This window comes from Rhinoderma darwinii, unplaced genomic scaffold (genome assembly GCF_050947455.1).
Source record: "Rhinoderma darwinii isolate aRhiDar2 unplaced genomic scaffold, aRhiDar2.hap1 Scaffold_535, whole genome shotgun sequence".
NCBI lineage: Eukaryota > Metazoa > Chordata > Amphibia > Anura > Rhinodermatidae > Rhinoderma > Rhinoderma darwinii.
In genome coordinates, this window is record NW_027464084.1 from 69,687 (window position 1) to 93,570 (window position 23,884).

The window sequence follows — 23,884 nt, forward strand, 5'->3', positions numbered from 1 at the left end:
AATCAGTGTAATGTATATAATAATCAGTGTAATGTGTATAATAATCAGTGTAATGTGTATAATAATCAGTGTAATGTGTATAATAATCAGTGTAATGTGTATAATAATCAGTGTAATGTGTATAATAATCAGTGTAATGTGTATATAATAATCAGTGTAATGTGTATATAATAATCAGTGTAATGTATATAATAATCAGTGTAATGTGTATATAATAATCAGTGTAATGTGTATAATAATCAGTGTAATGTGTATATAATAATCAGTGTAATGTGTATATAATAATCAGTGTAATGTGTATATAATAATCAGTGTAATGTATATAATAATCAGTGTAATGTGTATATAATAATCAGTGTAATGTATATAATAATCAGTGTAATGTGTATATAATAATCAGTGTAATGTGTATATAATAATCAGTGTAATGTGTATAATAATCAGTGTAATGTGTATAATAATCAGTGTAATGTGTATAATAATCAGTGTAATGTGTATAATAATCAGTGTAATGTGTATAATAATCAGTGTAATGTGTATAATAATCAGTGTAATGTGTATAATAATCAGTGTAATGTGTATAATAATCAGTGTAATGTGTATAATAATCAGTGTAATGTGTATAATAATCAGTGTAATGTGTATAATAATCAGTGTAATGTGTATAATAATCAGTGTAATGTGTATAATAATCAGTGTAATGTGTATATAATAATCAGTGTAATGTGTATATAATAATCAGTGTAATGTGTATAATAATCAGTGTGTTGTGTATAATAATCAGTGTAATGTGTATAATAATCAGTGTAATGTGTATAATAATCAGTGTAATGTGTATATAATAATCAGTGTAATGTGTATATAATAATCAGTGTAATGTGTATAATAATCAGTGTAATGTGTATAATAATCAGTGTAATGTGTATAATAATCAGTGTAATGTGTATAATAATCAGTGTAATGTGTATAATAATCAGTGTAATGTGTATAATAATCAGTGTAATGTGTATAATAATCAGTGTAATGTGTATAATAATCAGTGTAATGTGTATAATAATCAGTGTAATGTGTATATAATAATCAGTGTAATGTGTATATAATAATCAGTGTAATGTGTATAATAATCAGTGTAATGTGTATAATAATCAGTGTAATGTGTATAATAATCAGTGTAATGTGTATAATAATCAGTGTAATGTGTATAATAATCAGTGTAATGTGTATATAATAATCAGTGTAATGTGTATATAATAAGTGTAATGTGTATATAATAATCAGTGTAATGTGTATAATAATCAGTGTAATGTGTATAATAATCAGTATAATGTGTATAATAATCAGTGTAATGTATATAATAATCAGTGTAATGTGTATATAATAAGTGTAATGTGTATATAATAATCAGTGTAATGTATATAATAATCAGTGTAATGTGTATAATAATCAGTGTAATGTGTATATAATAATCAGTGTAATGTGTATAATAATCAGTGTAATGTGTATAATAATCAGTGTAATGTGTATAATAATAAGTGTAATGTGTATATAATAATCAGTGTAATGTGTATAATAATCAGTGTAATGTGTATAATAATCAGTGTAATGTGTATATAATAATCAGTGTAATGTGTATATAATAATCAGTGTAATGTGTGTATAATAATCAGTGTAATGTGTGTATAATAATCAGTGTAATGTGTATAATAATCAGTGTAATGTGTATAATAATCAGTGTAATGTGTATAATAATCAGTGTAATGTGTATAATAATCAGTGTAATGTGTGTATAATAATCAGTGTAATGTGTATAATAATCAGTGTAATGTGTATATAATAAGTGTAATGTGTATATAATAATCAGTGTAATGTGTATAATAATCAGTGTAATGTGTATAATAATCAGTGTAATGTATATATAATAATCAGTGTAATGTGTATAATAATCAGTGTAATGTGTATAATAATCAGTGTAATGTGTATAATAATCAGTGTAATGTGTATAATAATCAGTGTAATGTATATAATAATCAGTGTAATGTGTATAATAATCAGTGTAATGTGTATAATAATCAGTGTAATGTGTATATAATAATCAGTGTAATGTGTATATAATAAGTGTAATGTGTATATAATAATAAGTGTAATGTGTATATAATAATCAGTGTAATGTGTATAATAATCAGTGTAATGTGTATAATAATCAGTGTAATGTGTATAATAATCAGTGTAATGTGTGTATAATAATCAGTGTAATGTGTGTATAATAATCAGTATAATGTGTATAATAATCAGTGTAATGTGTGTATAATAATCAGTGTAATGTGTATAATAATCAGTGTAATGTGTATATAATAATCAGTGTAATGTGTATAATAATCAGTGTAATGTGTATAATAATCAGTGTAATGTGTATAATAATCAGTGTAATGTGTATATAATAATCAGTGTAATGTATATAATAATCAGTGTAATGTGTATATAATAATCAGTGTAATGTGTATAATAATCAGTGTAATGTGTATATAATAATCAGTGTAATGTGTATAATAATCAGTGTAATGTGTATAATAATCAGTGTAATGTGTATATAATAATCAGTGTAATGTGTATAATAATCAGTGTAATGTATATAATAATCAGTGTAATGTGTATATAATAAGTGTAATGTGTATATAATAATCAGTGTAATGTGTATAATAATCAGTGTAATGTGTATAATAATCAGTGTAATGTGTATAGTAATCAGTGTAATGTGTATAATAATCAGTGTAATGTGTATATAATAAGTGTAATGTGTATATAATAATCAGTGTAATGTGTATAATAATCAGTGTAATGTGTATAATAATCAGTGTAATGTGTATAATAATCAGTGTAATGTATATAATAATCAGTGTAATGTATATAATAATCAGTGTAATGTGTATAATAATCAGTGTAATGTGTATAATAATCAGTGTAATGTGTATAATAATCAGTGTAATGTGTATAATAATCAGTGTAATGTGTATAATAATCAGTGTAATGTGTATAATAATCAGTGTAATGTGTATAATAATCAGTGTAATGTGTATATAAATCAGTGTAATGTGTATAATAATCAGTGTAATGTGTATATAATAATCAGTGTAATGTGTATATAATAATCAGTGTAATGTGTATAATAATCAGTGTAATGTGTATAATAATCAGTGTAATGTGTATAATAATCAGCGTAATGTGTATAATAATCAGTGTAATGTGTATAATAATCAGTGTAATGTGTATAATAATCAGTGTAATGTGTATAATAATCAGTGTAATGTGTATAATAATCAGTGTAATGTGTATATAAATCAGTGTAATGTGTATAATAATAATCAGTGTAATGTGTATAATAATCAGTGTAATGTGTATAATAATCAGTGTAATGTGTATAATAATAATCAGTGTAATGTGTATAATAATCAGTGTAATGTGTATAATAATCAGTGTAATGTGTATAATAATCAGTGTAATGTGTATAATAATCAGTGTAATGTGTATAATAATCAGTGTAATGTGTATAATAATCAGTGTAATGTGTATAATAATCAGTGTAATGTGTATAATAATCAGTGTAATGTGTATATAATAATCAGTGTAATGTGTATAATAATCAGTGTAATGTGTATAATAATCAGTGTAATGTGTATAATAATCAGTGTAATGTGTATAATAATCAGTGTAATGTGTATAATAATCAGTGTAATGTGTATAATAATCAGTGTAATGTGTATAATAATCAGTGTAATGTGTATAATAATCAGTGTAATGTGTATAATAATAATAATCAGTGTAATGTGTATAATAATCAGTGTAATGTGTATATAATAATCAGTGTGTTGTGTATAATAATCAGTGTAATGTGTATAATAATCAGTGTAATGTGTATAATAATCAGTGTAATGTGTATAATAATCAGTGTAATGTGTATATAATAATCAGTGTAATGTGTATATAATAATCAGTGTAATGTGTATAATAATCAGTGTAATGTGTATATAATAATCAGTGTAATGTGTATATAATAATCAGTGTAATGTGTATATAATAATCAGTGTGTTGTGTATAATAATCAGTGTAATGTGTATAATAATAATCAGTGTAATGTGTATAATAATAATCAGTGTAATGTATATAATAATCAGTGTGTTGTGTATAATAATCAGTGTAATGTGTATAATAATAATCAGTGTAATGTGTATAATAATAATCAGTGTAATGTGTATATAATAATCAGTGTAATGTGTATAATAATCAGTGTAATGTGTATAATAATCAGTGTAATGTGTATAATAATCAGTGTAATGTGTATAATAATCAGTGTAATGTGTATATAATAATAATCAGTGTAATGTGTATATAATAATAATCAGTGTAATGTGTATAATAATCAGTGTAATGTGTATATAATAATCAGTGTAATGTGTATAATAATCAGTGTAATGTGTATATAATAATCAGTGTAATGTGTATAATAATCAGTGTAATGTGTATAATAATCAGTGTAATGTGTATAATAATCAGTGTGTTGTGTATAATAATCAGTGTAATGTATATATAATAATCAGTGTAATGTGTATATAATAATCAGTGTAATGTGTATAATAATCAGTGTAATGTGTATATAATCAGTGTAATGTGTATAATAATCAGTGTAATGTGTATAATAATCAGTGTAATGTGTATAATAATCAGTGTAATGTGTATAATAATCAGTGTAATGTGTATAATAATCAGTGTAATGTGTATAATAATCAGTGTAATGTGTATAATAATCAGTGTAATGTGTATAATAATCAGTATAATGTGTATAATAATCAGTGTAATGTGTATATAATAATCAGTGTAATGTGTATAATAATCAGTGTAATGTGTATATAATAATCAGTGTAATGTGTATAATAATCAGTGTAATGTGTATAATAATCAGTGTAATGTGTGTATAATAATCAGTGTAATGTGTATATAATAATCAGTGTGTTGTGTATAATAATCAGTGTAATGTGTATAATAATCAGTGTAATGTGTATAATAATAATCAGTGTAATGTGTATAATAATAATCAGTGTAATGTGTATAATAATCAGTGTAATGTGTATAATAATCAGTGTAATGTGTATAATAATCAGTGTAATGTGTATAATAATCAGTGTAATGTGTATAATAATCAGTGTAATGTGTATAATAATCAGTGTAATGTGTATAATAATCAGTGTAATGTGTATAATAATCAGTGTAATGTGTATATAATAATCAGTGTGTTGTGTATAATAATCAGTGTGTTGTGTATAATAATCAGTGTAATGTGTATATAATAATCAGTGTAATGTGTATAATAATCAGTGTAATGTGTATATAATAATCAGTGTAATGTGTATAATAATCAGTGTAATGTGTATAATAATCAGTGTAATGTGTATAATAATCAGTGTAATGTGTATAATAATCAGTGTAATGTGTATAATAATCAGTGTAATGTGTATAATAATCAGTGTAATGTGTATAATAATCAGTGTGTTGTGTATAATAATCAGTGTAATGTATATATAATAATCAGTGTAATGTGTATATAATAATCAGTGTAATGTGTATAATAATCAGTGTAATGTGTATATAATAAGTGTAATGTGTATATAATAATCAGTGTAATGTGTATAATAATCAGTGTAATGTGTATAATAATCAGTGTAATGTGTATAATAATCAGTGTAATGTGTATAATAATCAGTGTAATGTGTATAATAATCAGTGTAATGTGTATAATAATCAGTGTAATGTGTATAATAATCAGTGTAATGTGTATAATAATCAGTGTAATGTGTATAATAATCAGTGTAATGTGTATAATAATCAGTGTAATGTGTATATAATAATCAGTGTAATGTGTGTATAATAATCAGTGTAATGTGTATAATAATCAGTGTAATGTGTATAATAATCAGTGTAATGTGTATATAATAATCAGTGTAATGTGTGTATAATAATCAGTGTAATGTGTGTATAATAATCAGTGTAATGTGTATAATAATCAGTGTAATGTGTATAATAATCAGTGTAATGTGTATATAATAATCAGTGTAATGTGTGTATAATAATCAGTGTAATGTGTATAATAATCAGTGTAATGTGTATAATAATCAGTGTAATGTGTATATAATAATCAGTGTAATGTGTATAATAATCAGTGTAATGTGTATAATAATCAGTGTAATGTGTATAATAATCAGTATAATGTGTATAATAATCAGTGTAATGTGTATAATAATCAGTGTGTTGTGTATTATAATCATATAATGGTTCATGTCATTACAGGTTTATCAGAACTGCTCATGCATTGATTTCATGGGACTCCCGTTAGTAAATTCCTCGGTGGTGCCCGGCTCGTGCCCCCGCAGTGATAATTGCTCCACAATGTTTCTCATCTATGTCATCCTAGAAATCTTTACCACTTTTATATTTGCAACTGGTGGAGCTGCCGCCTACGTCATTGTCCTCTGGTGAGTCCACTAATTTATGACGGAACAGTTTTTTTTGTAATTTACAGGTAGAGACAGGTAAACAGTACTATCTGTATCTACATCATGAGGCAGGGAGCCAGTACTATCTGTATCCACATCATGAGGCAGGGAGCCAGTACTATCTGTATCCACATTATGAGGCAGGGAGCCAGTACTATCTGTATCTACATCATGAGGCAGGGAGCCAGTACTATCTGTATCCACATCATGAGGCAGAGAGCCAGTACTATCTGTATCCACATCATGAGGCAGGGAGCCAGTACTATCTGTATCTACATTATGAGGCAGGGAGCCAGTACTATCTGTATCTACATCATGAGGCAGGGAGCCAGTACTATCTGTATCCACATCATGAGGCAGGGAGCCAGTACTATCTGTATCTACATTATGAGGCAGGGAGCCAGTACTATCTGTATCTACATCATGAGGCAGGGAGCCAGTACTATCTGTATCTACATCATGAGGCAGGGAGCCAGTACTATCTGTATCTACATTATGAGGCAGAGAGCCAGTACTATCTGTATCTACATCATGAGGCAGGGAGCCAGCACTATCTGTATCTACATTATGAGGCAGAGAGCCAGTACTATCTGTATCTACATCATGAGGCAGGGAGCCAGTACTATCTGTATCTACATCATGAGGCAGGGAGCCAGTACTATCTGTATCTACATCATGAGGCAGGGAGCCAGTACTATCTGTACCTACCTCATGGGATAAGGAAGCAATACTATGTGTACCTACATAAGTTACAGTGAGAGACAGGGAGGCAGTACTATCTGTATCTACATCATGAGGCAGGGAGGCAGTACTATCTGTACTTACAGAATTTACAGGGAGAGAGAGGGAGGCAGTGCCATCTGTACTTACAGAATTTGCAGGGAGAGAGAGGGAGGCCGTGCCATCTGTACTTACAGAATTTGCAGGGAGAGACAGGGAGGCAGTACTATCTATATCTACATCATTTGGAGGGAGAGACAGGGAAACAGAACTAATGTAACGTCAATGGCCGCGGTCTGTCATTCTAACTTACCCCTTGACGACCGCGGCCATGGACGTCCTGCTGCTGTGCTGTGTCGTCCCATTGTGAGGCTCCGGCACTCACTTCCGTCCGTGCCCGCTCTTAAAGGGCCAGCGCGCACACCTGAAAAATCATCATTATCAACTCATGAACTCCTGGACTATAAGAGGGTCACCGCCCTTCTTATCCTCGCCTGAGCGTTGTTGTTGTTTCCCTCAGTCTGTCTTGCAAATGGTCTCCTAAGTGTCTTCCAGCTTCCCAGTGTTCCCCGTACCTGTATCCTGTTTCCCGTGCTACCAGTACCATCCTGGTCTACTGCCGTGCTGAGCTGTTGTCGTGTTTGCTGCATCTCCACGCCTGTTCTGCTGCTCCACGCCTGACATCTACCTGCTGCCTGGTCCCAGCCGAGCCTGCCTTGCTGTTGTCTACATTGCCTCAGGTACCTTTTTCTGGACTATAGACTCTGTGCTTTACCTGTTTGGCCAGCTGCCATCCCGCTACACGGTACGGCATAGTGAGTCCACACCCCGCCTTGTGACAGTACGCTCAGGCCATGGACTCCGCTGGCCAATTTAAGGGCCTGTCACCCTCCCAAGCCATGCAGGCGGACCTACAGGATCTCCGAACAAGACAGGATCAACTTCTTGTGGCAGTGGACTCCATGGCACAGCAGCAAGGGGTGCTAGCTGCTTCCATTCCTGCCTCTATACAAGCTCCTCCGACCGACCCCTCTGCTACTTCTCCTGGCGGTTCCTTCCTTCTCGGTTCCATGGAGACACAAGTACGGGGATTTCTGAACCAATGCTATATCCATTTTTCCCTGCACGCCCGAGCATTTCCTTCGGATGGAGCCAGGATCGCCTTCATCGTGTCTCTACTTGCTGGCAAGGCCCTGGCGTGGGCGAACACAATCTGGGAACGACAGAGACCCGAGACTTCCAGGGGTTTGTGCGGTTGTTCTGTACTGTTTTTGAGGAGTCAGGACGAGTCTAGTCGGCAGCCGCTGCTATCTCCAACCAAGACCTACCACCTGCCTTGGACGACCTGATTCTGCTGGCTACTCGGTTAGATATAAGGCTGAGGGAGAGGTCTCATGAGGTGCAACAGGAGAGACGGCTTCCTAGATTGGCGCCCAACTTCCAACAACCCCTCTTGCCTACATCTACTGAGACGCCCGAGGTGCCGATTCAGGTGGATCGCCTAAAATTGTCTGTACAAGAGAAACAGGACTCTGTCTGTATTGCGGCCTCGCTGACCAGTCATGCGTCTGTACACAGAAACAAAAAAAAAAACAACGCCTAGGTTTGGTTGAAGAGACAACCCTGGGAGCTACTGCATTTAATTGTCAACTTTCTTCCAAACTGTTTATTGCCGTGACCATCGTCGCTTGCGAGAGACTCCATCCGGTTTCTGCCTACCCGGACTCTGGCTCTGCAGCTAATTTCATCTGTCAAGACCTCGTGGATCTTCTTCAGTTGCCCACTGTCCTGCTGGAGAGACCATTGATCGTTGCCTCGGTAGATGGACTGCCTTTGCCTGACCCAGTATTGTCTGTGACCAAGCCATTAAGAATCCAAGTGGGAGCGCTTCACACTGAGCTCATCTCCCTTTATGTCCTGCTGGAGAGACCATTGATCGTTGCCTCGGTAGATAGACTGCCGCTGCCTGACCCAGTATTGTCTGTGACCAAGCCATTAAGACTCCAAGTGGGAGCTCTTCAGTCTGAGCTCATCTCCCTGTATGTCCTGTCCAAGGCCGTAAACCCTTGCTGCTGGGTTTGCCTTGGCTCCATCTTCACGCCCCAGTCCTGGATTGGAACTCTGGAGAGGTTCTCCAGTGGGGCCCCAAGTGTGTAGACCGCTGTCTGGGTCATGTCCATCCATCCCAGCCTTCTCCGCATCAGTCATTGGCAGGGCTGCCTCCGTGTTTCTCTCAGTTCGCTGATGTCTTAGACAAAAAGGAAGCAGAGACCTTGCCGTCTCATCGTGCCTATGATTGTCCGATCGACTTGGTTCCTGATTTGTCCCCTCTTCGCGGTAGAGTATACCCTCTCTCCTTGCCAGAGACTCATTCTATGTTGACCTACATTAAGGAGAATCTGGAGAGGGGCTTCATTTGTAAATCCTCATCCCCGGCCAGAGCTGGGTTCTTCTTTGTCAAGAAGAAAGATGGATCCCTCCGTCCCTGCATTGACTAACGAGGCCTAAACCAGATCACGGTGAAGAACAGGTACCCTCTGCCTTTAATTTCTGAACTGTTCGATTGCATACGGGGGGAAAACATTTTTTCTAAACTGGACTTGCGGGGGGCCTACAACCTGATTCGGATTCGTCAGGGTGACTAGTGGAAGACTGCCTTTAATACTCGTGATGGGCACTATGAATACCTAGTGATGCCCTTCGGCCTGTGTAACACCCCCGCGGTGTTTTAAGAATTTGTGAATTATATTTTTCGTGACCTCCTCTATGTCTGTGTTGTGGTGATCTCGATGATATCTTGATTTTTTTTCCCAGATCTTGTGACCTATCAGGGCCATGTCCACCAGGTGTTGTTTAGATTAAGGGAGAATCATCGTTACGCCAAGTTGGAGAAGTGCGTGTTCCAAGAGAAGTCTCTTCCCTTCCTGGGCTACATCATCTCTGATCAGGGTCTCAAGATGGACCCTGAGAAGGTCAAGGCTGTCCTGGAGTGGCCACACAACTCTTCCTGGGATTCGCCAACTTCTACCGGCTGTTCATTCCCAACTTATTTTCTTGGACAGCCCCCATGTCCAACCTCACTAAGAAGGGTATGAATGCCAAAGTGTGGACTCCGGAGGCTGAAGCCGCATTTGAGACCTTGAAAAAGGCCTTCACGTCAGCCTCTATACTTCATCACCCTGATGTGTCCCTACAGTTTTCGTTAGAGGTGGACGCCTCCTCTGTTGGTGCCGGTGCACTGTTGTTCCAGAGAGGATCAAAAGGCAAGACGGTGGTATGTGGTTACTACTCCAAGCTGTTTTCTTCCGCAGAGCGCAACTACTCGATTGGGGACCGGGAGTTACCGGCCATCAAGCTGGCCCTGCAGGAGTGGAGACATCTACTGGAGGGCGCAGCTCATCCTATCCTGGTCTTCACGGATCACAAGAACTTGACCTACCTACATTTTGTGCATTGGTTCAGACAGCACCAGATACGTGGAAGGGTGAGGTTTTGCACGGATAGGGGCCCAACCCAAATATAAATATAAAAGAGTATCCGGCACACCATGGTGTGCCGGATACTCTTTTATATTGACCTACCTACAGACGGCTCAACGGCTGAATCCTCGTCAAGCCAGGTGGTTGTTGTTTTTTGCTCTATTCCGGTTTCAAACTCCACAACCGACCTGCCGACAAAAATGTGAGGGCCGATGCCTTGTCTAGGTCATTTGAGACAGAGGACACTGTGGAGTCCCCAAGGAATATTATCGATCCTTCCTGCATCTACTCTGTTAACCCTCTGCAGGTCAGACACATTCCTCCAGGAAGAACTTTTGTACGTCTGGCAAACAGAGGAAGAATCCTTAGCTGGGGTCACATCTCCAAGCTGGCAGGTCACGCAGGTGCTCGTAAGACCCGAGACCTAATTGCCCGTCAATTCTGGTGGCCAAAAACATCATGGCCTTTGTCTCCTCCTGTACGATGTGTGCAGCAAACAAAGTTGCCCACTCCAGACCAGCTGGCCTTCTCCAACCACTGCCTGTGCCCGATGCCCCTGGCGGCATATTCATAGACTTTGTTATGGATCTCCCTCTCTCTGTGGGATGCAGTGTGATCTGGGTGGGGGTGGATCCTCTAAAATAGCTAATTTTGTTCCCCGGACTGGCCTGCTTTCTGCTGCTCAACTGGCCGTTCTCTTCATACAACACATCTTCCGTCTGCACAGCTTGCCCCCGCATATTGTTTCAGATCGAGGGGTCCAGTTCACCTCGGAGTTCTGGAGCTCACGCTGCGGTCTACTCTGTGTAAAGTTGGACTTCTCTTTGGCCTATCATCCCCAATCCAATGGACAAGTCGAGAGGATTAACCAAATTATGGAGAACTACCTGCGGCACTTTGTCTCCAGAAGACATGATGACTGGGTGCAGCTGCTCCCGTGGGCAGAGTTCTCCTATAATAACCATACCAGTGAGTCCACCACCTCCAGCCCATTCTTCATAGTCTACGGCCAACATCCTCGAAAACCCCTGCCCGGCTCTACTATGTCCCAGGTGCCTGCAGCCGACTCTGCCTTCATGAACTTTCTGCAAATATGGCAACAGACACGATCTTCTATTCTGCTGGCGGTGGACCGCATGAAGAGAAAGGCAGACACTAGAAGACGGGATCCTCCTCAGTTTCTTCGAGGTACGAGAATCTGGTTGTCCTCAAAGAACATCCGGCTGAGGGTGCCATCTTGCAAATTTGCTCCCAGGTTCCTCGGACCCTTCAAGATCCTGCTACAAATTAACCCGGTGTCGTACAAGCCGCGGCTGCCTCCTACACTCAAGATCCCTAACTCCTTCCATGTCTATGTCTCCTTGCTGAAGCCCGTGGTCCTGAACCGCTAATCCAGGACTCCTAGTTCCGAAGAGGCTTCTGGCGGTTCGTCGGGGACTTTCGAGAGAAGGGAGATTCTAGCCACTAAGAAAGTGGGAGGAAGGTCGTTTTATTTGGTGGATTGGAGGGTATTCGGCCCAGAAGAGAGGTTTTGGGAGCCAGAGGAGAACATCGATGCTCCTGTCCTCATAAGGAAGTTTCTCTCCCGTTCTGGTCCCAAGAAGAGGGGGCGTAAGAGGGGGGATACTGTAACGTCTTTGGCCGCGGTCTGTCGTTCTAACTTACCCCTCGAGGAACGCGGTCATGGACGTCCTGCTGCTGTGCTGCGTCATCCCCCTGTGAGGCTCCGGCACTCACTGCCGGGTATTTAGCCTGTCTCCTGGAGGGTGCCCGCTCTTAAAGGGCCAGCGCGCGCACCTGAAAAATCATCATCATGAACTCCTGGACTATAAGAGGGTCACCGCCCTTCTTATCCCCGCCTGAGCGTTGTTGTTGTTGTTGTTTCCCTTAGTCTGTCTTGCAAATGGTCTCCTAAGTGTCTCCCAGCTTCCCAGTGTTCCCCGTACCTGTATCCTGTTTCCCGTGCTATCAGTACCATCCTGGTCTACTGCCGTGCTGAGCTGTTGTCGTGTTTGCTGCATCTCCATGCCTGTTCTGCTGCTCCACGCCTGACATCTACCTGCTGCCTGGTCCCAGCCGAGCCTGCCTTGCTGCTGTCTACATTGCCTCAGGTACCCTTTTCTGGACTATAGACTCTGTACCATACATATTTGGCCAGCTGCCATCCCGCTACACGGTACGGCCCAGTGGGTCCACACCCCGCCTCATGACAACTATCTGCACCTACATTCTTTACAGGGAGAGACTATGAGGCAGTACTATCTGTACCTACATTCTTTACAGGGAGAGACAATGAGGCAGTACTATCTGTACCTACATTATTTACAGTGAGAAACAGGACGGCAGTACTATCTGTATCTACATCATTTACAGGGAGAGATAGGGAGGCAGTACTATTAGTACTTACATCATAAAAAGGAAGAAACGAAGGCAGTACTTTCTGTACCTACATAATTTACGGGGAGATACAGGGAAGCAGTACAGTCTGTCCTTACATAATTTACAGGGAGAGACAAGGAGGCAGTACTATCTATATAAACATTACTTTAAAGGAGAGACAGGGAGCCAGTAGTATCTGTACCCCCATAATTTACAGGAAGAGACAAGGAGGCAGTACTGTCTGTACCTCCATCATTCACATAGAGACAGGGATGCGGTACTATCTGTACCTATATCATTTGGAGAGAGACAAGGAGGCAGTACTATCTGTACTTACATCATTTACAGGGAGAGACAGGGAGGCAGTACTATCTACCTACATCATTTACAGGGAGAGACTGCGAGAAAGTATTATCTGTACCTACATCATTTGGAGGGAGAGACAGGGAGACAGTACTATTTGTACCTACCTTCTTTACAGGGAGAGACAATGAGGCAGTACTATCTGTATCTACATTATTTACAGGGAGAAACAGGGAGGCAGTACTATCTATATCTACATTATTTACAGGGAGAAACAGGGAGGCAGTACTATCTGTATCTACATCATTTACAGGGAGAGACAGGGAGGTACTACTATCTGTACTTACATCGTAAAAAAGGAAGAAACGGAGGCAGTACTATCTGTACCTACATAAGGTACAGGTAGAAACAGTGAGGCAGTACAGTCTATCCCTACATCATTTACAGGGAGAGACACAGAGGTAGTACTATCAATATTTACATTATTTACAGGGAGAGACAGGAAGGCAGTACTATCTGTACCTATATCATTTGGAGGGAGAGACATGGAGGCAGTACTATCTGTACCTCCATCATTTGGAGGGAGAGACAGGGAGGCAGTACTATCTACCTACATCATTTGGAGGGAGAGACATGGAGGCAGTACCATCTGTACCTCCATCATTTGGAGGGTGAGACAGGGAGGCAGTACTATCTACCTACATCATTTGGAGGGAGAGACAGGGAGGCAGTACTATCTGTACCCACATCCTTTACAGTGAGAGGCAGAGTAAAACCTACGCAATAAGATGGTGGTCCCCTTTGTGTCAAATGTGAAGTTGTATCCAGATATTTTACCTGTCTTCCCCTCCTGCAGGTGCGTCTCCCCTGAGGTGAAATCTCTGGCTGTCGGTGTCTACATGTTACTGATTAGAGCATTAGGTGAGTTAACGGAGGTCACATAATTTTTAATATCCTAAAATAGTGGCATAGGAGTTCAGCAACAGTGCCATCCACAGCCTCCACAACAGTGCCGGCCACAGCCTCCACAACAGTGCCGGCCACAGCCTCCACAACAGTGCCGGCCACAGCCTCCACAACAGTGCCGGCCACAGCCTCCACAACAGTGCCGGCCACAGCCTCCACAACAGTGCCGGCCACAGCCTCCACAACAGTGCCGGCCACAGACTGCACAACAGTGCCGGCCACAGACTGCACAACAGTGCCGGCCACAGACTGCACAACAGTGCCGGCCACAGACTGCACAACAGTGCCGGCCACAGACTGCACAACAGTGCCGGCCACAGACTGCACAACAGTGCCGGCCACAGACTGCACAACAGTGCCGGCCACAGACTGCACAACAGTTCCGGCCACAGACTGCACAACAGTTCCGGCCACAGACTTCACAACAGTGCCGGCCACAGACTTCACAACAGTGCCGGCCACAGACTTCACAACAGTGCCGGCCACAGACTTCACAACAGTGCCGGCCACAGACTTCACAACAGTGCCGGCCACAGACTTCACAACAGTGCCGGCCACAGACTTCACAACAGTGCCGGCCACAGACTTCACAACAGTGCCGGCCACAGACTTCACAACAGTGCCGGCCACAGACTTCACAACAGTGCCGGCCACAGACTTCACAACAGTGCCGGCCACAGACTTCACAACAGTGCCGGCCACAGACTTCACAACAGTGCCGGCCACAGACTTCACAACAGTGCCGGCCACAGACTTCACAACAGTGCCGGCCACAGACTTCACAACAGTGCCGGCCACAGACTTCACAACAGTGCCGGCCACAGACTTCACAACAGTGCCGGCCACAGACTTCACAACAGTGCCGGCCACAGACTTCACAACAGTGCCGGCCACAGACTTCACAACAGTGCCGGCCACAGACTTCACAACAGTGCCGGCCACAGACTTCACAACAGTGCCGGCCACAGACTTCACAACAGTGCCGGCCACAGACTTCACAACAGTGCCGGCCACAGATTCCACAACCGTGCCGGCCACAGACTTCACAGCAGTGCCAGCCACAGACTCCACAACAGTGCCAGTACACAGCCCCCACAATAGCGCCGGCCACAGACTTCACAACAGCGCCGGCCACAGACTTCACAACAGCGCCGGCCACAGACTTCACAACAGCGCCGGCCACAGACTTCACAACAGTGCCGGCCACAGATTCCACAACAGTGCCGGCCACAGACTTCACAGCAGTGCCAGCCACAGACTCCACAACAGTGCCAGTACACAGCCCCCACAACAGTGCCAGCCACAGACTTCACAACAGTGCCAGCCACAGACTCCACAACAGTGCCAGCCACAGACTCCACAACAGTGCCAGCCACAGACTCCACAACAGTGCCAGCCACAGACTCCACAACAGTGCCAGCCGCAGCCTCCACAACAGTGCCAGCCGCAGACTCCACAACAGTGCCAGCCGCAGACTCCACAACCGTGCCAGCCACAGACTTCACAACAGTGCCAGCCACAGACTTCACAACAGTGTCAGCCACAAACTTCACAACAGTGCCAGTCACAGACTTTACAACAGTGCCAGCCACAGACTCCACAACAGTGCCAGCCACAGGCTCCACAGCAGTGCCATACACAGACTTTACAACAGTGCCATACACAGACTTCACAACAGTGTCAGCCACAAACTTCACAACAGTGCCAGCCACAGACTTCACAACAGTGTCAGCCACAAACTTCACAACAGTGCCAGCCACATTGCCAGACACAAACTTCACAACAGTACCAGCCACAGCCTCTACAACAGTGCCAGCCAAAGACTCCACAACAGTGCCAGCCACAGACTACACAACAGAGCCAACCCCAAACTTCACAGCAGTGCCAGCCATAGACTTCACAACAGTGCCAGCCAAAGACTCCTCAACAGTGACAGCCACAGACTCCACAACAGTGACAGCCACAGATTCCACAACAGTGACAGCCACAGACTCCACAACAGTGCCAGCCACAGACTCCACAACAGTGCCAGCCACAGACTCCACAACAGTGCCAGCCACAGACTTCACAGCAGTGCCAGCCACAGACTTCACAACAGTGCCAGCCACAGGCTTCACAACAGTGCCAACCACAGGCTCCACAACAGTGCCGGCCACAGACTTCACAACAGTGCCGGCCACAGATTCCACAACCGTGCCAGCCACAGACTTCACAGCAGTGCCCGCCACAGACTCCACAACAGTGCCAGTACACAGCCCCCACAATAGCGCCGGCCACAGACTTCACAACAGCGCCGGCCACAGACTTCACAACAGTGCCGGCCACAGATTCCACAACAGTGCCAGCCACAGACTTCACAGCAGTGCCAGCCACAGACTCCACAACAGTGCCAGTACACAGCCCCCACAACAGTGCCAGCCACAGACTTCACAACAGTGCCAGCCACAGACTCCACAACAGTACCAGCCACAGACTTTACAATAGTGCTAGCCACAGACCCCACAACAGTGCCAGCCACAGCCTCCACAACAGTGCAAGCCACAGCCTTCACAACAGTGCCAGACACAGCCCCCATAATAGTGCCAGCCACAGCTTCCACAACAGTGTCAGCCACAGCCTCCACAACAGTGTCAGCCACAGCCTCCACAACAGTGCCAGCCACAGACTTCAAAACAGTTCCAGCCACAGCCTCCACAACAGTGCCAGCCACAGCCTCCACAACAGTGCCAGCCACAGACTCCACAACAGTGCCAGCCACAGACTCCACAACAGTGCCAGCCACAGACTACACAACAGAGCCAACCCCAAACTTCACAGCAGTGCCAGCCATAGACTTCACAACAGTGCAAGCCACAGACTTCACAACAGTGCCAGCCACAGACTCCACAACAGTGCCAGCCACAGACTCCACAACAGTGCCAGCCACAGACTTCACAATAGTGCCAGCCACAGACTCCACAACAGTGCCAGCCACAGACTCCACAACAGTGCCAGCCACAGACTTCACAACATTGCCAGCCAGATACTTCACAACATTGCCAGCCACAGACTTCACAACTGTGCCAGCCACAGACTTCACAACAGTGCCAGCCACAGCCTCCACAACAGTGCCAGCCACAGCCTCCCCCACAGTGCCAGCCACAGCCTCCACAACAGTGCCAGCCACAGCCTCCACAACAGTGCCAGCCACAGCCTCCACAACAGTGCCAGCCACAGCCTCCACAACAGTGCCAGCCACAGCCTCCACAACAGTGCCAGCCACAGCCTCCACAACAGTGCCAGCCACAGCCTCCACAACAGTGCCGGCCACAGCCTCCACAACAGTGACGGCCACAGCCTCCACAACAGTGCCGGCCACAGACTCCACAAAAGTGCCGGCCACAGACTTCACAACATTGCCGGCCACAGACTTCACAACAGTGCCACCCACAGACTTCACAACAATGCCGGCCATAGACTGCACAATAGTGACAGCCACAGACTACACAACAGAGCCAACCCCAAACTTCACAGCAGTGCCAGCCACAGACTCCACAACCGTGCCAGCCACATACTTCACAACAGTGCCAGCCACAGACTCCACAACAGTGCCAGCCACATTGCCAGCCATAGACTTCACAACAGTACCAGCCACAGACTTCACAACTGTGCCAGCCACAGCCTCCACAACAGTGCCAGCCAAAGACTCCACAACAGTGCCAGCCACAGACTACACAACAGTGCCAGCCACAGACTACACAACAGTGACAGCCAAAGACTCCACAACAGTGACAGCCACAGACTACACAACAGTGCCAGCCACAGACTACACAACAATGCCAGCCACAGACTTCACAACAGTGCCAGCCACAGACTTCACAACAGTGCCAGCCACAGACTCCACAACAGTGTCAGCCACAGACTCCACAACAGTGCCAGCCACAGACTCCACAACAGTGCCAGCCACAGACTCCACAACATTGCCGGCCACAGACTTCACAACAGCGCCGGCCACAGACTTCACAACAGCGCCGGCCACAGACTTCACAACAGCGCCGGCCACAGACTTCACAACAGCGCCGGCCACAGACTTCACAACAGCGCCGGCCACAGACTTCACAACAGCGCCGGCCACAGACTGCACAACAGCGCCGGCCACAGACTGCACAACAGCGCCAGCCACAGACTTCACAACAGCGCCAGCCACAGACTCCACAACAGTGCCAGCCACAGCCTCCACAACAGTGCCAGCCGCAGACTCCACAACAGTGCCAGCCGCAGACTCCACAACCGTGCCAGCCGCAGACTCCACAACCGTGCCAGCCACAGACTTCACAACAGTGCCAGCCACAGACTTCACAACAGTGTCAGCCACAAACTTCACAACAGTGCCAGCCACATTGCCAGACACAAACTTCACAACAGTACCAGCCACAGCCTCTACAACAGTGCCAGCCAAAGACTCCACAACAGTGCCAGCCACAGACTACACAACAGAGCCAACCCCAAACTTCACAGCAGTGCCAGCCATAGACTTCACAACAGTGCCAGCCAAAGACTCCTCAACAGTGACAGCCACAGACTCCACAACAGTGACAGCCACAGATTCCACAACAGTGACAGCCACAGACTTCACAACAGTGACAGCCACAGACTCCACAACAGTGCCAGCCACAGACTCCACAACAGTGCCAGCCACAGACTCCACAACAGTGCCAGCCACAGACTCCACAACAGTGCCAGCCACAGCCTCCACAACAGTGCCAGCCGCAGACTCCACAACAGTGCCAGCCGCAGACTCCACAACCGTGCCAGCCACAGACTTCACAACAGTGCCAGCCACAGACTTCACAACAGTGTCAGCCACAAACTTCACAACAGTGCCAGTCACAGACTTTACAACAGTGCCAGCCACAGACTCCACAACAGTGCCAGCCACAGACTCCACAGCAGTGCCATACACAGACTTTACAACAGTGCCACACACAGACTTTACAACAGTGCCAGCCACAGCCTCCACAACAGTGCCGGCCACAGACTTCAAAGCAGTGCCGGCCACAGACTCCACAACAGTGCCAGCCACAGACTCCACAACAGTGCCAGCCACAGCCTCCACAACAGTGCCAGCCGCAGACTCCACAACAGTGCCAGCCGCAGACTCCACAACCGTGCCAGCCACAGACTTCACAACAGTGCCAGCCACAGACTTCACAACAGTGCCAGCCACAGACTTCACAACAGTGTCAGCCACAAACTTCACAACAGTGACAGCCACATTGCCAGCCACAAACTTCACAACAGTACCAGCCACAGCCTCTACAACAGTGCCAGCCAAAGACTCCACAACAGTGCCAGCCACAGACTACACAACAGAGCCAACCCCAAACTTCACAGCAGTGCCAGCCATAGACTTCACAACAGTGCCAGCCAAAGACTCCTCAACAGTGACAGCCACAGACTCCACAACAGTGACAGCCACAGATTCCACAACAGTGACAGCCACAGACTTCACAACAGTGACAGCCACAGACTCCACAACAGTGCCAGCCACAGACTCCACAACAGTGCCAGCCACAGACTCCACAACAGTGCCAGCCACAGACTTCACAGCAGTGCCAGCCACAGACTTCACAACAGTGCCAGCCACAGGCTTCACAACAGTGCCAACCACAGGCTCCACAACAGTGCCAGTCACAGACTTTACAACAGTGCCAGTCACAGACTTTACAACAGTGCCAGCCACAGACTCCACAACAGTGCCAGCCACAGACTCCACAGCAGTGCCATACACAGACTTTACAACAGTGCCATACACAGACTTTACAACAGTGCCAGCCACAGCCTCCACAACAGTGCCGGACACAGACTTCACAACATTGCCGGCCACAAACTTCAAAGCAGTGCCGGCCACAGACTCCACAACAGTGCCAGCCACAGACTCCACAACAGAGCCAGCCCCAGACTACGCAACAGAGCCAGCCCCAGACTTCACAGTGGTGCCAGCCACAGACTCCACAACAGTGCCAGCCACAGACTCCACAACAGTGCCAGCCACAGACTCCACAACAGTGCCAGCCACAGACTCCACAACAGTGACAGCCACAGACTCCACAACAGTGACAGCCACAGACTTCACAACAGTGACAGCCACAGACTCCACAACAGTGCCAACCACAGACTCCACAACAGTGCCAGCCACAGACTCCACAACAGTGCCTGCCACAAACTTCACAACAGTGCCATCCACAGGCTCCACAACAGTGCTAGCCACATTGCCAGCCATAGACTCCACAGCAGTGCCAGCCGTAGACTCCACAGCAGTGCCAGCCGTAGACTCCACAGCAGTGCCAGCCGTAGACGCCACAGCAGTGCCAGCCATAGACTTCACAACAGTGCCAGCTACAGACTTCACAACAGTGCCAGCCACAGACTCCACAACAGTGCCAGCCACAGACTCCACAGCAGTGCCAGTCACAGACTCCACAGCAGTGCCAGTCACAGACTCCACAACAGTGCCAGTCACAGACTTTACAACAGTGCCAGCCACAGACTCCGCAACAGTGCCAGCCACAGACTCCACAACAGTGCCAGCCACAGACTCCACAACAGTGCCAGCCACAGACTCCACAACAGTGCCAGCCCCAGACTCCACAACAGTGCCAGCCACAGCCTCCACAACAGTGCCGGACACAGACTTCACAACAGTGCCGGCCACAAACTTCAAAACAGTGCCGGCCACAGACTCCACAACAGTGCCAGCCACAGACTCCACAACAGAGCCAGCCCCAGACTTCACAGGGGTGCCAGCCACAGACTTCACAACGGTGCCAGCCACAGACTCCACAACGGTGCCAGCCACAGACTCCACAACGGTGCCAGCCACAGACTTCACAACGGTGCCAGACACAGCCCCCACAACAGTGCCAGCCACAGACTCCACAACAGTGCCAGCCACAGACTTCACAATAGTGCCAGCCACAGACTTCACAACAGTGCCAGCCACAGACTTCACAACAGTGCCAGCCACAGACTCCACAACAGTGCCAGCCACAGACTTCACAACAGTGCCAGCCACAGACTTCACAACGGTGCCAGCCACAGACTTCACAACAGTGCCAGACACAGCCCCCACAACAGTGCCAGCCACAGACTCCACAACAGTGCCAGCCACAGACTTCACAACAGTGCCAGCCACAGACTTCACAACCGTGCCAGACACAGCCCCCACAACAGTGCCAGCCACAGACTTCACAACAGTGCCAGCCACAGACTCCACAACAGTGCTAGCCACATTGCCAACCATAGACTCCACAGCAGTGCCAGCCGTAGACTCCACAGCAGTGTCAGCCATAGACTCCACAGCAGTGCCAGCCGTAGACTTCACAACAGTGCCAGCCACAGACTCCACAACAGTGCCAGCCAAAGCCTCCACAGCAGTGCAAGCCACAGCCTCCACAACAGTGCCAGACACAGCCCGCACAACAGTGCCAGCCACAGACTTCACAACATTGCCAGCCACAGACTCCACAACAGTGCCTGCCACAAACTTCACAACAGTGCCATCCACAGGCTCCACAACAGTGCTAGCCACATTGACAGCCATAGACTCCACAGCAGTGCCAGCCGTAGACTCCACAGCAGTGCCAGCCGTAGACTCCACAGCAGTGCCAGCCACAGACTTCACAACAGTGCCAGCCACAGACTTCACAACAGTGCCAGCCACAGACTCCACAACAGTGCCAGCCACAGACTTCACAACAGTGCCAGCCACAGACTCCACAACAGTGCCAGCCAAAGCCTCCACAACAGTGCAAGCCACAGCCTCCACAACAGTGCCAGACACAGCCCGCACAACAGTGCCAGCCACAGACTGCACAACAGTGCCAGCCACGGACTCCCCAACAGTGCCAGCCACAGACTCCACAACAGTGCCAAGAGCTTCACAATAGTGACAGCCGCATTGCCCCCATACCAATGGCGGAAACGTTGCCCCATAACAGTGACAATCACAGTGCCCCCATAACAGTGACAATCACAGTGCCCCCATAACAGTGACAATCACAGTGCCCCCATAACAGTGACAATCACAGTACACCCATAACATTTACTGCCACAGTTCCTCCATAACAGTGACAGCAACAGCACACACGTAACAGTGATAGTCAAAATGCCCCATAACAGTGACGACGACAGTACCCCATAACAGCAACAGCTGAAATGCCCCCATACTAGTGATGCCAACAGTGCCTCCATAACGGTGACAGCCACATTGCCCCCATAATTGTGATAGCCAGAGTATCCCCATAACAGTAACAGCCCAAATGCCCCCATAACAGTGAGGGCCAAAATTTCCCCATAACAGTGACATCCACAGTGCCCCCCATAATAGCTCTTGTCTAATATTGTGTTTTGTTCTTTTGCAGCTGGAATTCCTGCCCCGATTTACTTTGGGGCTATTATTGACAGAACCTGCCTGAAGTGGGGGACAAAATTTTGTGGAGGGAGGGGTGCGTGTCGATTGTATGATACCCACTCCTTCAGGTAATGCAGAATGCGGGGGGCTCAAAGAACATAATAAGAGTCTGCAGTGTCCACAATAAAGGGGAGCTGCCAGGGGGACCCCGGAACATTATTGGAGGGGTGTAAGGGAGAAGGTGGGGGCAGAGTATTATATATACAGCATTGTGGGTTCTTGTTGGATGGGTCTAAGTGAGATATTGGGGTGCAGAGTATGATATACAGGGTTGGGGGGGGTCATGTTGGAGGGGTGTAAGTGAGATGTTGGGGTGCAGCGTATGATATACAGGGTGGTGGGGTCATGTTGGAGGGGTGTAAGTGAGATATTGGGGTGCAGATTATGATATACAGGTTGGAGGTCATGTTGGAGGGTGTAAGTGAGATATTGGGGTGCAGAGTATGATATACAAGGTGGGGGTCATGTTGGAGGGTGTAAGTGAGATATTGGGGTGCAGAGTATGATATTTAGGGTGGGGGTCATGTTGAAGGGGTATACGTGAGATATTGGGGTGCAGAGTATGATATACAGGGTGGTGGGGTCATGTTGGAGGGGTGTAAGTGAGATATTGGGGTGCAGATTATGATATACAGGTTGGGGGGTCATATTGGAGGGTGTAAGTGAGATATTGGGGTGCAGAGTATGATATTTAGGGTGGGGGTCATGTTGTAGGGGTATACGTGAGATATTGGGGTGCAGAGTATGATATACAGGGTGGTGGGGTCATGTTGGAGGGGTGTAAGTGAGATATTGGGGTGCAGATTATGATATACAGGTTGGGGGGTCATATTGGAGGGTGTAAGTGAGATATTGGGGTGCAGAGTATGATATTTAGGGTGGGGGTCATGTTGTAGGGGTGTAAGTGAGATATTGGGGTGCAGAGTATATTATACAGGGTGGTGGTCTTGTTGGGGGGTGTAAGTGAGATATTGGGGTGCAGAGTATGATATACAGGGTGGTGGTCTTGTTGGGGGGTGTAAGTGAGATATTGGGGTGCAGAG

The 23,884-nt window shown here is 45.0% G+C and overlaps 2 protein-coding genes across 2 annotated transcripts in view; both read left to right on the forward strand.

The window, feature by feature from the left end:
• Positions 1-23,884, forward strand: part of LOC142722379 (solute carrier organic anion transporter family member 1C1-like) — a 57,292-nt gene that overhangs the window by 32,929 nt on the left and 479 nt on the right. The window contains exons 12-14 of the mRNA XM_075848887.1: positions 6,337-6,521; positions 14,280-14,344; positions 22,792-22,909. Of these exons, the coding sequence (XP_075705002.1) occupies positions 6,337-6,521; positions 14,280-14,344; positions 22,792-22,909 (368 nt within the window). The remainder of the gene's footprint in view (positions 1-6,336; positions 6,522-14,279; positions 14,345-22,791; positions 22,910-23,884) is intronic.
• Positions 15,500-22,785, forward strand: LOC142722378 (uncharacterized; the record flags this gene model as incomplete). The annotated part of the gene is made up of 3 exons (XM_075848886.1): positions 15,500-16,872; positions 17,432-17,448; positions 17,738-22,785. Coding segments are annotated over 3 exons (5,970 nt in total), but the record flags the coding sequence as incomplete, so codon positions are not given.